General features: G+C 33.8%; 1 protein-coding gene across 1 annotated transcript; it reads right to left on the bottom strand.

Annotated features, from left to right (window-relative positions):
- Window positions 1-5196: 5196 nt before the first annotated feature.
- LOC146164435 (uncharacterized) lies at window positions 5197-12213 on the bottom strand. Its single transcript, XM_083382287.1, has 8 exons — window positions 11897-12213; window positions 9672-9800; window positions 9202-9378; window positions 8031-8139; window positions 7636-7750; window positions 6937-7214; window positions 6606-6790; window positions 5197-6429 (listed from the first exon to the last, which is right to left on the bottom strand). Exons 1-8 carry the CDS (start codon window positions 11955-11957, stop codon window positions 6317-6319), a joined length of 1167 nt encoding a protein of 388 aa, XP_083238413.1. The 5' UTR covers window positions 11958-12213; the 3' UTR covers window positions 5197-6316.
- Window positions 12214-15071: the final 2858 nt, after the last annotated feature.

Below are 15071 nucleotides of genomic sequence, written 5' to 3'. Positions count from 1 at the left end.
TGAACGAATTCTGTATGAAAGTTTTTCTGCTGCTAGATGGCAGTCGTTAGCTACAAAGTGTTAAAACGCAATATTTCAGGTTTTTACCCTCCAAGCAAAGGCCCCTGGGGGTGCAGCCTCATAAACTTTTACAAAGCACCTACATACCACTCTATGCCATGTCTGAAAATTGAAGGTTCTATGATGTCTACTTTTTCTCTAAAGCTTCAGACAAAAATCGGTCTGAAACATACCATAGGAAACCAAAAAAGAATAACGGCAAAAACAAGATATGTCCCGAAAATAAATTTTCGGCCCATATAATAACGGCAAAAACAAGATATGTCCCGAAAATAAATTTTCGGCCCATATAAATAACGGCAAAAACAAGATATGTCCCGAAAATAAATTTTCGGCCCATATAATTCAGAATATCAAAATTTAGAAAGATTCTATTTGCCTGGAAATCTGGTACGGTAGCCAATCCATCAGACTTATAGAAAAGGTATCTTCACATAATTATGGGTTAAGAGTATTGGTAATCAAAAAATGCCAAAAATATAATAATACTGACCAAACTATTTTGGTTATGGTGCAAGTTTGGGTTCGGGCCAGACTGCATTCTGGGGCAGGTGCACACCTAAATTTTTCATATATGGAAAATTGATTGTGTACCATACTTTTAATTTGGTTGGGGTTCAATATGGGGTTGATAGACTAATATCCCATTCCATTTTGTTACGTGTACAAAAAAAAATTAACTACTTTCAAGCGGCTTCAAGAGATATTAAAATCAATCTGTAGAAAGGCATACTGCTACATTTCCATAACTAATAGACTTTACGGCACTTTGGTTCAGCAGTGGGAATAATTCTGATGAACACTGTTCTTTTTCAACAGGTAATCAAAAATAGCAACTAGATCATCCTAAAAAAACAACATTCACAACTTCCTCTAATTATTGTTCAGCAGTTTGAGAGAGTAGATGGACTTCCAGGCGCTGTGCAACTTCTGGTAACTTTTCAATATATGCATGTGCAAAGAAAGTGGAATAAACATATAACAAATTATATCGGGTAATTTAATTTTATCAAAAGGACTAATTGTCTTTCAGGTCAAACCAGATTTTAAAATACAACAATCTTTCATCAAGTCAGATATTTTTTCTAAAGCTACATCAAGGCCACTGTGGAAAGTATGGCAAGGGCACCCGTGAGATTTTTTCAACCTTTCACGAAAACTTCAGTGTCACCCCTCTTTATATGTTTACAAAGCAAAGTTTGGAATGCATCCCCCCGCACAGTTTCCTGCTTGGCCGCGGTCATAGCTGTGCATTTCACATAAAATGCAGGGAAAAGGAGGGAACCCTAGTCTAGAATCCTACCACAGCGTTAAAAACAATTAGTAAAGCATGCTACGTACAATATGTGGGTTAGCCTAACAACTTTTCGCAGTAATAAAACGAGTTGTGAAAATTGAAACTACAAGGAAACAATAAATATATTAAATAGGTAACTCACACCCTAACACAAATAATGCTAGCAATACGGCCGGACAAAAATATGGTATGATTCCAGACCTGCGTAATAATTTTTTGTATTTTAAATAAAAAAAAATATTCACAATCTAAATTGTATAATCCTACATCTAGGATTGAATCCAAATTGAAATAATCTAGATTGGCGTAACTTAGCACTATGTTAACTTGTTAAGCAATGAGATTTGAGCACGCTCTGTAAAATAAAATTGGCAGAAATACGTCATGTCTGATGGGAATTTATAACAACCTTTTAAATGCAATTAAACTACAATTATAATTCTTCAGGTCGTATTATTGAGTTTGTTTACCTCTTATTTTACGTTTTTGCATTAATTAGTTAAAAAAACAAGGCAAACTATAACACAGGAAAAATACCAGTTGACGTTTTATACCACAGGAATTCGTTTACGTTTAGTATTCTATGCCGTCAATGTCGGTCACTGATCTCTACGGTTTATCGGTGGCTTTATCACAGTTTGCTACACTTTATTCCATTGATCAGCGTTCTTATTAGCATTTTACTTCGGACAGATACCGGCTTAATACTCCTATATTTTTTGCTTCGACTTGTTTTTACAAATTATTTTTTATGAATAAGGGGAATCAAACCGAACTCGAAATGGCTTGGGGCTAATTTTTTCCCGAACCTTGACAGAACTCAAACCAAAACAAAAGTAGTTCACTTAAGCATAAAGTCACAACTTTAAAGAGGCATATTAATTATACCACACAATAAAGTATTTGGCGCAAATGAAGTTTATAATACAAATAAGGTCTTATGCAATGCAGACTGTAGACCAGTGGTTCTCAAACTTTTTGTACCCGTGGCCCCTTTTTGATGCTTTAAAATAGTCGCGGACCCCTTACATTTTTCTGGTGTAAAAAATGTCTGTGTTTAGCTCTTTTAAAAAATTCATTATATCTGCCTAGTTCACCTTATGTTGAGTGAAGTAACAGACAGCACCAAATTACTTTATGACACGTTGTTTTTAATGTAATTTCTGCTGCTGTATCTCAGAAAAAGCCTTGAAATGCGTGATTGTGGTTTCGATAATGCTTAACGCATGTCATCTTTACGAACGATTGCATACACCAAAATCCAGTACATGTGAATAATGCTGCTCACTAGGGCGATTATTGTTTGACCTTGTAGAAGTGGGTGATAATGAGTACTCATTTAAATGTCTTTTGTGCCTCGGTGTACCAACCTCACAACTACAAGGTAGATACTGCATTCAAATTGAAGTGTTCATTGTGGACTGCTTCTAACATACGAGCACTCCAATTGGTTCCTTGAGTAACAGACAAGACCTCATTCGATACAATTCATAATGATAATTCATAATAATAAAGAATCTTATAACGCAAGCTTATAAAGGGGTTAGAAGAGATCTGTATGAAGAAAGGCAAGACGTACATACGCAATAAAATAGTTATTTGTTATATTATAATACGTAGGCATCACGTGATAATTGGGCGGTTCCAGCTAAGCTTTTTCTCTCGACTCTCTTATACACGGAAATAATATTTTTGTCCCAATATGGCTAAAACAAAAGCCATTCTATCGACAAAGCCACGTGATGGGCCAAACGCATATTCGATTCTAAAATTACCGAATTGTTGACAATATTGCGAATTTCAAAACATGCGTTAACATTAAAACGGATGTACGTATGAGCCGGCGAAGCCTGACTCAGTGAAAAATGGTGTCTTTGCAAAATCTTGCTAGATCGGCAATTGATGTTTTTTACAGAAAAATTTCCATGACGAAATATTAAAACGGTGATACAGCGATAAAACAAAAAATTCTCTGTGATAAATAACAATGTGACGAAGTGTTGCTACAACCTAAAACGTAAGAAATTTTAACTTGAAAAATTTATTTTTTACACATTTTGACCTACAAATAATTTATGTTGACAAAATTTTGACCTATTAGGAATACATAGGTTAAAAAATACTTGTTGTATAAAATACTGCATTAATGTTTCGACGTCAGCAGTCATTTCTTTTTGATGTTTTACTGACGACCGGTGGGTTACAATTCAGTTATTTTTTCGGGATTATGCAAATCTTTGAAAAATGCTTAGTTGATCATTAATTTGATAGTATAATAAACTGAACGACAATTTCAAAAATCTCACTACAGCTTTTTGCTAATTTTGTAAATGACGTCTGTGTATTTTGTAAACGATTTTGTCTTGAATTAATTTTGACAAATTTTGACTTAATGTGTAATTTTTGACAAAATTTAGACTTTTTTTGACATGTCAAAATTAATCTTCCTATACATCACAACTAAGTGTTACGTCACACTTAATGCGATTTACAACATTTTGCAATGTAATTTTACCACTCACCAAGATTGTGCTTATGCATGTTTCCCAGCGCTAATTAATTTAATAAAGGTATATTTATTAGTTTTTGCGGACCCCTGAAAACTTTTTGCGAACCCCCGGTTGAGCACCATTGCTGTAGAACTAATGGAACAAAGTGTAGATTTTTTTAATTTGGATACCTTGCGCTTAAACTCACGTTTAATAAACTTGTGGTCGGTAATTATATTTTTTTTAAATAAAAACTACGCTCGCGATTTAGATGATGTTAAAGTTTGTTCGGCTACGTTACAGTGGGCAAATTTTATGGTATAGTTTATTGTCGTCTGTAAATGCCGATTTTGTGCTAATTAAACAATTTTAGGTTTTTTCTCTTCCAAATGATTAGACTATAGTTAGCCACCGACCCATCCGTCAAATTGAGGTAAAAAGTGTTCATAAATGGCCGTGAAACGCTAACTAGCACCTTTCTCCATAAGCCGTATTTTTTCTACCACTATATAGCTACGCATCAAACTTTCGTATAGAAGCCTATAACTTTGAGCTACTATAAATCGCACAAAAAAAATAGATGACGTCACAGAGTTTAGGTCATAATGTGACGTCACAAACTTACGTCAACACGTGGCGTCACAAAGTTAATCTAAACGTGACATCAGAAAAAAGTTATCTTTAGAAAACTATACACAGTTCGTTCATTTGTTAAAGTTTTAGGTTGGATTTAGTGTATACTTTCAATACTAAAGCTACTTACAAAGATGTTATCAACTCGCGCAATTTGATGTTATCGACTCGCGCGATTATATTGTTTAAGTTTCCAAAACTTTCATTTTAGATGGTGCGAGGAGACGCAGTACGTCGCCTTTGAGTTAAAACTAAATTTCTCCAAATAGGTCAAGACGTACTAGAAAAAAATGTATTTAGGTAGTTAAAATAGTCAAAACAAAACAGTTTGGATGGAGGGATAGCCACATGGCCGCACGATTTTTTTTTAGCCGTAAGCTAAAAAAGTTTGAGAATCACTAATTATTGTGACCAACAACTCTTTTAGAATATGGAGCTACAAGTTTTTTTTTTCTGATGCATTCAAAACAGTTTTCGTAGAGACACGGAGTCTTCATGGAATGGTATAGATGTGCGATCAAGGTTTTACGCACACATTATGTTCGGAATCCTAGCACAACTTAGCCCTTCCCATAATTGTTTATAATATTTACAAATTTACCAAAATTCCGTTAAAAAAATGGACTCTGTGCACCTTCACAGAATGATAGACTGGCTGTCAAATACATCATGCTTGTCGTTAAAACTCCAAAGATATTGGAAGGGCATCACAAATTACGAAAGAATGAAAAAATAAATACGTATTTGGAATACTTTTAGAAGCTGCTGTGATAAGTTTTATCATTTATCCGCTTCAAGTTGACAAAAATTGTAATTTAAATAGAGCCGGTATAGTATTGATGTTTTTTTGATATTGGAAAAATGGGAAACATTCCGAAAAGTGCGCAAACGCATTTGGTAGTTTTCCCAACTTTCGTGATAGAGCGCCACATGCACGGCGCCTTAAAGCTGAAACAATTCCCTTTAACATGCTAAATGATATCAGGTTTTGGAAAAAATATACATAAACTCTTAAATTCTGTTGTTTTTTACGATGATAAGAAACCTTGAATACAACCGAGCATTACTAAACACGAACTAGGCTATAGTGTTTGTTTTGAATGGTTTTATAATGTTAATGTTTTACCAAGAATTGAGATGTTTAAATAAAATGAATTATACTAAAGTGTTTTACTTTGGTAGCAAGGTACAATACAGGTTATATATACAAAGCATCACGTATTTCACGGCTACATTCTATATTCTTAGCGTGAACTGATTTTAGGCCTACATATCTTGCTGAGAAAAGTGAAAATAAGTACGGTACAAAATATGTGCTTTGAAATACGCAGCCAAATACATAAAAAATATGAAAAAAACGTGTTTATGTACTTCTATAAACGTAAATTGTGATTAACAGTGACAAAAATGCTTTAACACATGAGCCGATCATTCCTTTTGCACTGAGAACCATTACACGATGCATGCTGGTATTTATTTTAGAGATCGACCTTAAATCAATGTTTCGCCAAAGAACATAATTTACAAAACAAATTTCTAGAACGGATAAGACCTTTCCTTGAAAGGAGGGTCACTGATGTAAAAATTACCATAAAGAAATCCGCTGTTTCTGTTGTTGGTCACATAAAATGTATAAATTTTATCCTAAGCTAATTTAAGTTGGTTGGTAGAAATATCGTATATTTAAAGACAAAAAAGCGCAACGGAAATTTACAGCTCTGGATCCAAAGAAATCATGGGATTTTCCTGAATCATATGAAAAGCAAATCATAATTATATACTGGTATGGATTACATAATTGATTGTAAAATTAAACATCACTACATATTACAAATTATTACAAGACCAATGCTGAGGCGACTGAAAGAACCCCAGCATAAAATGAGTAAACAATCTCCCTGTGTAGATTTACTGCCGAGGAAGTTGTGGTCATTGCTACTGTAGTTGCATCTGAAAACAAATTTGCAGATCATGAGGACTATATCGTTAGCAAAAAAATAAACACGATAGTGGCATTTAAGTAATTTTCTCGACCCCAAAACTACCGTTTAAAACATAAAATATCGTTATCTACAATACAGTACCAACTGATTCATCAATGCCCAAATTACACATTTTAAATATACCAGTGCAGCCTGGAAGCTGGAAGGAAAGTAGATAGCTTTCAACGATGTTGAAAGCCGTTTCGATATCATCATAGAGGGGTGTGTAAGGTCCAGGTATTAAACCCTTGATGAGCTGCAGTGCGGCGGTTTTGTTACAACGTGTCTGCCAGGCGTTTTTAACTTGAATCAAAATAGCATCTACTTCGCTATGAACAACAAAAAGTATGATATTCTTAGAGGCATGGAACGGAAAGTAAATCCAATAGATTTTTAACCGGTTAAGATTACTTAATAAAAGTTGTAGTCTAATAAAGTGTAATTATTTTGCCAGGCCAAAAAATATTAAACTTACGTGCAAAGTTCATCATGTGAAGAGGCAGCAAGAATTTTTGGTAGAGCGTCAATTGACCATTTTATCAGGTCGTTTAAGATGTTATTATCGCATACTGGTTCCCCCAAGGTCAGGTTAAGGTTAACAGTGTTTATTAGATCCGTTAGATTTTGCAACAGAACTGCATTGTTATTAAGGCAAACAGCTTGAAGAATTTGCTCTTTTAGAGTGTCGCTTAAGTTGGGGAGGCTAAAAATAGCATCGATATTACTGAAAGTCGCTGTATACTGAAGCACCATCTACAAAAAAAATACGTTAACCTATTACAAAAAATGAATAAAATGGGTGAATGGTATTTACATAAAAAATATAACATGTTAAGTAGCCTATATTGCATTTTTATATAGTGTCGTAATGTTGTAAAAATATATTGTAGTTCGTAGCTAATGCATTGTGATTTTACTGCATTTCGCGTATGAAATACCTTAATATTATATTCAAGTTCCACACACAAAAAATATAAACATTTTACTCGTAAATCACATTTAACGAAATATCTCCTGCCCAATTTACTAAATTCGCAAATCATCGCAAGTGTGTGTAGCACAACGCAATTATAATAAAATTTGTCTCCAATCCAAGTTACAATTAGTTTTTACAATTGTATGCGTTCCAAACAGGTTAAAATAATTTTTTTGTTTACTTCAAAACATTACTTGCCGGGTATAGCGAAGATAATGCAAACGGAATAGAATCTAAAATGGAAGGGCAATGTTGACCCAGGCACTTGTTGAGCAGTGTAATGCCGCATGTCATCCCATTGTTAATATGAACTCTGAGAAAACAAAAACAAAAAAGGTAGGTTATGCAATTGAATACCTCGCCCTAGTTAAATGTTTGATGTATTCCACGTTGTCAAATTGCCCATCTTGCTTACTTTTTAATCAGGCGTAATGTGATTCAATATGTTATGATACATTGGTCGGTAAAGTTATGATATTAAAATGACCTTAATTACGGTTTGTCGACCAAAATAATTTGTATAACTAAAATACTTTTGGCAGTTTTTACGCACACTTGACGTTTGAGTATTTTATCACCTTTTGTTGACTTACTTGCAAGTTGCAGTCCCATCAGAGTATGGCAAACCTTTCACGAAGGAATTGAGGCATTGATCGACAGCGAAAGCTTCTTTAAGTGTGCAACCGGGAAGGATTTGTATATCTGAAATGGTAAATCAAAAATTGAGATTTCAAGGTCCATTTAACATAACTTTTATAAATTTGACATTTTGTAACTTTGCTATTGTAGCTCGTCGTTAAAAACAGTGATTTTAAACAATAAAGCTCGAACTGGAATAAAGATATGGTTTAATAGCTGTTTAATGTTGAAAATACACATGAAAGGCTTGTCAGTGTGGTAGCAAGAACATATTTTTCAGTGTGATTTCTTTGTAAACATTAAAATGTATTTGTTTTAGTTTACTTTATTAAGCACGTAAAATAATCACACAAAAACACAAATTACAACCAAAGGTTAATGTTAATTCACATCGAGAAAGGTGCGAGAAACTGCTAGAAAAATCGTCTGAACAACCATGACTAACACGTCACAATGACGTAATGTGTAGCCTACTTGGTTCGGGCTACAAAGTTCAAAACTCCTATAGACATATATGCCTATACTGGGAGTGGCAAAAAAAGTTTATCGGAACAAATCGATTAATCCAAGAAATGACGTCAAAAATAAATATATAAATAAATAAATAAAGCTGTTATCGTTTTGGATGTAACAAGGCTAGCCTAATAGCACACCGTTTTTTCTTTTTCCTTTATATAAAATGTAATGTATTTGCTTTGGACCAGTGTTAGAAATAATCTCTTAAGAAGTTTTCATATCGCGAAAAGAAGGGAGATAAATCGAAAATATTTATATAAAATATATATATATATAAATTAGCTATATTAATTATAGTCGGTCAGAAATGTAAATTACACAACAAGTGATTAATTTATTCCTGTTGTTCGGTCCTTAAATTTCATACCTCTAAAATTAAAACATAAAAATATGGCTTTTAAGTAAAGTAAGAAAATGGCATATAAGGTAAAGACTAAGGAAAATACCTATAGCAAAACACTAAGAAATATACCTACAGCAAAACGCTTGAAGAAGCCAAAAGTTAAATAAGTTTCGCTTTTGCGAAGATAATAAAACTTTTTTTAGTAAACACAGTGCAAATGTTATGTATCATGTAAAATGTAACGCCAAGACAAGGAAACAACCAACCGTCAGTGGGTGGCGTTGCGGAGCATCCGGCTGGAAGAATCCAGTTGTTGCAAGTAAATGTGTTACATTGACTTGTGTCGCACGTGTCGTAGGTGCTAACTTGGAAATCGGTTGCAGTTTGTTGACATGTGGGGGTTGGGGTTGCTGGCGTAACACAAGATCCAAATTCCCAAAACGCTGTTTAAAAAAGTATATCACTTGAAAGAATTGTGCAACCAATAACTGTATAAATAGCTATAGGTGTTTTAATTGGACATTTCAAAAGTTCAATGCTATCCGTTTGCAAACAATGAACTTACATAAACACCGTAATTATGCAACAGTTTCTCAAGGCCTGTACATTCCAAACAGTGTAGGTATATGCTCATTGAATAGTGCAAACAGTTTGCTTTTTTATTAACTTTACTTTAAGCAGATTACGCCCCGATGTTTTGCAATGTTGTTTAGTTTTACCTTTGGCTTTCACCTACCTCCGGCACCAAGGTTGTAAACAGAATTTCTGCATTTTTGGGTTGTATCATTGCATATTTGACCCTGCCAGTTGTTGAACACGCCGGAAGAATTGGTGGTTCTTTGACCGCTCAAACAAACAAGTTGGGCTGAAATATTTTAAAAAGTGCCATTATAGTACATGGGAATATAATAAGTATTGGTGTATGGAAACAGGAATAAAATATTGCATAGAATGCTAGACCAAATCAAACGTTTGTGCTGAGGTAACCCAGTTTCGACTTTTTAGCACTCGCAAGTTATTACTAACGCATAAGGGTGGCGTCTTAGTAATAAATGTACTTCTATCAGTTATTCTTTTAATAGGATGCAGACCAAGTGAAATTGAACACTAAATCTATTGTAATAAAAACAGAATTTGGAGTTTGCTTCCTTCCCTAAACATGTAAATGCGACGAAGCGGAACGGCCATGCGAAACAGCATATTCACGAGAACAAAATCCTTGACTTTAAATATTTTTTTAAATTAAACTGACTTTAAATTAAGAGTAGGGATATCGGATACTTGACATTTTATTCCGACACCGATATCCGACATTTTAGACAAAAAAAATCACAATCTGATCCGATCCAAAACTACGTCATTTCTATGCTCAAACAAGTAGTACAATGAAATTGAAACGTTTAACGGCAATTAACGGCAAAAAAATATTTAAAAAAAAATAGTATTTATTGTTCGTGTCCATTACAAACAAATACAATAAAAAAATAGTATTTATTCGGTTTAAGTACACTATAGCTTACAATACACGAAAGTGTAATGTAGCTTGATAATGAACCCAAAGCCGAAAAGGTCGAGTCAATCGACCTCGTCGTGATACCTACTTGTTTTATAATCATTTTTTGTTTTTTAATAAAAAAAAAGGATTACAATTTGTCGAGTTTATAAATTGCATAGTGCAACACATCAACACATGCTGTGGTAAATGCATAGCTCTTTTGGGCGGGTAAAAACATAGGAAAAACGGATACAAGTTGAAAAAAAAATATTTACGTGTAGTTAAAGTAAATAAAGATATAGTTTAAGTGGGGTCAAGGTTTAATCCTCCTCAGAGTTTCAAATATATTTAAATTAATAAAAACTGAAAAAGTAGCTAATACAGCGTATGTCGCACGCGGGTCGGACAGACAAAAAAAGACAAACATTTTGAATTCCAGTAATAAAATTACCTATTTTAAACACGGTGTTTGAAGGGGGTGTGCTCTTAAGCAGTGTGTACATAATGAGTCACTAAATGCCAAATGGGTTACTTGCTTGATATTTTTAGTAGGTATCGACCATCGAAATCCGAATTCTCTCCACGGCTGAGCAAATTAGCTTTATGCAATTTACAAGGGGAAAATTGAATGACGTGACCGTTTTGCAAGTCATGTGTAAACTTGTAGCCATACAAACTATGGTCTGATGTGGCGGAGTTGTGCACCACGTTCTGGTTATTAGGAACATAGAAAATAGTAATAAGGCCATTCAGTCAACAAAATGCCGGCATTTTATCATATAGTTTTGATGGTTCTTGGGTTCGCTTCATGTTCTACTTACTAAAAAAATAATACCAAATACCACATGCTATCAGGGCACTAATTTTTAATAAACTACTATACCCAGTAGGATACATCACACCAAAAGTGAACAAGAAGTGTCTTCCAAAAATATAGGTTTTGGAAATTATTTTTTGTCATACATTACAAATCAAATATGGTATTCATTTCAGTTTTTGATAACTTATATTTGTTTGTGTGAGTTTTCGTCGTTTAACAGTTCAAGCCGAGTGGCCTGACCGACAAAAAGAGGTTAAACTAGGCGTAAAAGTAGAATAGTTTGCTTACCGGAACGCTGAAAAGTGTTTTTACTAAAACGCATGTCAATTTTATAACAAAGTAAAAAATTTACGTTAGAACTCAGTGGAAGTACAGCATTGGACACCACAAAAAGATTCACGCTTTGTATAATATAAGTATAAAAGCCTATTTTTTGGATTGGGTTTGCAAAAAAAATTATAGTGAAAAGCAATATAAAGTTCGCGTCAGGAAAAATTAAATTTTATGTCGAAAAAATATAAAATAACATATTAGTTACAAGTAGTAGTATATACAATAGTTATTTTACCGGAAAGCTGTTCTGGATCGTCTTGATTCACTTTACCACAGTGTTAAAGTAAAACGCATTACACATTTTCTACCATACCTTGAGAGTGACAAATGGCAACCACACACAACATGAAAATATAGGCTGTCTTCAACGCCATTACGAAATGATGGTCAATTGAATAATTTAATTTAAAAATAGTACAAATATACTACTTTTTCTGCAAAAAAGTGATTACCGATAATGGACATAATTTCGTTTGGCTGAAGTATTTAACGTTTAAAGCATAGCGCTTCTTTAACAAAATTAATAAACAGTTTGCAACAAATGCTGTGTAGACCTACAATAAATTACAAAGAATATTGACACAGATTAATTCACACTAATATTTCATCATCTTAAAAAAATTTCTTATTTATATAAGTAAACTAATTATGTTGGCCTTCAACTAGAATTTAGCCTGTTCATTGCTGTGCTGACCCAAGATAGGTGAAACACATATATAGCTGGTGCTGGGACTTTCCGAAATAAGTCAACAAAAGGCCTCTTTTTCATGCAGAGAAAAATAGTGATTCAAGCTTGAAAAACACTTACTCTGGATAAACAATAAACCTTTATTATATTTTATTTGGATTGGAACGCTCTTACCCTTTCTAAGATGCAATTTTACCCAAATTTATCTGGTAAATACATTTTTGCGCGAAACCATAACGTCTTTGTATTAGCGTTTGTGTAGTATGCAACATCGCTCTTCAAACTTTACTAAGATACGTACGGTCGTACTGTTTCCGCGAACATTCCAAGCTTATAAAAATCAGTCTTTTAAATGAAAAGTTTTCAAATACGCAATTTAAAAAAACGCAACTTTTCGCAATTTTCGTCAAATACGCAATTTTTTCACGCTTCGCGCCCATTTTTCCCAGTCTTAACAACACTCCATTTCATTTGCGCATAAGTCCGACTATAGTAGCAAGTTTCTGAAGCTTATTAGTCTTTGACGATGCTTTGCGACGTCATTTTTTAACATTTTATGCCCCGATCAAACAAAAATGGTTGATCCGCTCCTGTAACCTTAAGTTTGTGGCCCGCAAAGAACATGCATGAAATATTGTGGCCCGCGATGCTGTCAACCTTGGACCACCCTGTTATAATATAAGCGTACTGATCCCGGTTGTTGTGTTTTACGACAAATAATAACATAGACAAAAAACAATTTACGACAAATAATAACATAGACAAACAACTCCAGGTTAAAAGCCCTGGTACCAGCAAACCGATGAACACAATAAGTTTATAGGCTACAACTGCCACAACAATCGCGATTTAGTGTGTTGTGCTATTTACCTCGAGCTGCAAAAGGGCGCTCTTTCTGTTCCACTTCCATTAATATAATCGTTCAATAAAATAGTTACCAGTTCATCATATTTAGTACATATATACTTATGGCGTAGTCGGTATTCGGAAACAATTATTATTTGTATTTAGCTAAGTGCTGTTTAGCTACGATGGAGCGTCATTTCAGTGCAGATTTCTGCTTTACCAAAGTAACGCGAAAATAGTGAACAAACCTGTCTAACGCACAAGTCAAGATCCCTCGAGGCTGTTACAACGAGATGCAAATTCCACGGTCTAATTAACACGTGATTGACATCCTCTTCCTTCGTTTCTTAGCACTAATGCGAAACGTGTTACTGAAAGTGATAGTTTCGCACAGCTTTGAACATCAGAGTGGTAAATTTTTAACCCATCTCCAAAATTGCGTCAACTCGTAAATAGTGTGTATGGTTTTGGTAACTATAAGACCTTAGCAAACCATCTAATTTCTTCATTTAGTTGACATTGATTCCAAACAAAGCCCAGCAAACACGTAACGTTGTTACGACATTCGAAACGTTGTAATAAGGTTGTCTGTTGGTTATTGCTAGAAAAATAATGAAGTAAATGTTTTAAATAGGTCAAATTTTAACGTATTAAATATAACGTCAAAATAATGTTATAAAAGTCGTACAATAAACGTTTTCATGATAACCTTAACATTCATACGTTTTCAAGACGTTTTTTAGACAAAAAAATATAACTTGAAAAAAAAACGTTTTTGTTGCGTGAAACCCAGCCCATATTTTGATGTTAACAAACAACGTTTTTTAAACGTTTGACTGAAACGTTGTAAGAAAGTTGTCCACTAGTTAAGGCTTGAAAATAATAGAGTAAATGTTATATCAGGGTAAAAATCTAACGTATTATATATGACGTTTAAATACCGTTACAAAAGTCGTAAAATAGACGTTGTCGTAATAAGCGTAACATGCCGACGCTCGCAGGACGTTTTCAGTCAAAAAAGTTGGGTTGTTGTTTCTTGAAAATATATAACGTTTTGAAAGAACGTTTTTGTTGCGTGAAACCGAAACCATATATTGATGTTAACAAACAACATTTTTTAAACGTTTGACTGAAACGTTGTAAGAAAAATGTCTTTTAGTTAAGGTTTAAAATGGATAGAGTAAATGTTATACAAATGTAAAATTCTAACGTATTATATAAAACGTTTAAAAACGTTTGATGAAACAATGTAAAAAAGTTATCTAACAGTTAAAAAAACAGATTTGTTTTTTTCTTCGAACAAGTTTTTTAAACCAGACCTTAGAATCCCATTTCCAAAACTATACATTGCACATAGAGTTACGTTAATATTAACGATAAAACACAACATCTACAGAAGCTGGAATAAGTTTAAAATTCTACATTGTGTAAGGACATAAAAAAGTACCGCATAAAATTTGTTTTTACATCAAACCTAACCCATATTGTGACGTTCAAGATCTATCATACTTGTCGAACATTGAAACAATCGGAAAGAACATTTGTGTTTCGTATGACCCCTTATGTTAGCATCGGCGTTCCCAGTTTATGCGAGTTTAGTTTGCGATAATGAAGGCTCAGAAAACGTGCTTTTTTGCGTGCAACTGCAGCGTTGCGCGTGCGTTTTAGGGCTTTAATTAAATTTCGAACTAATATCGTTAAATGCTATAAAAGTAAACTGTATAACCAAGAAATGTGTCTAGGCGCTGGTCTAGAATCCTACAATAACGCACATTATTTACGTGTGGGTGGGTCAGGTATTTTATTAAATAATAAATGTAGTTTTACTTGACCCAACCACACCCTAACTGAAATTGTGCAAGGATTTAATAATTGTTTAAACGCTGTGGTATAGGATTCTAGAGACCAGCGCCAATATTGAATATTACTATTTGGTGTACGCTGCTGATGTTTT

Source organism: Ascidiella aspersa, chromosome 2, assembly GCF_963924565.1.
Source record: "Ascidiella aspersa chromosome 2, kaAscAspe10.2, whole genome shotgun sequence".
Classification (NCBI taxonomy): domain Eukaryota; kingdom Metazoa; phylum Chordata; class Ascidiacea; order Phlebobranchia; family Ascidiidae; genus Ascidiella; species Ascidiella aspersa.
Note: the sequence above shows the minus strand (reverse complement) of the source record. Positions and strands in the feature narration are given on the sequence as shown.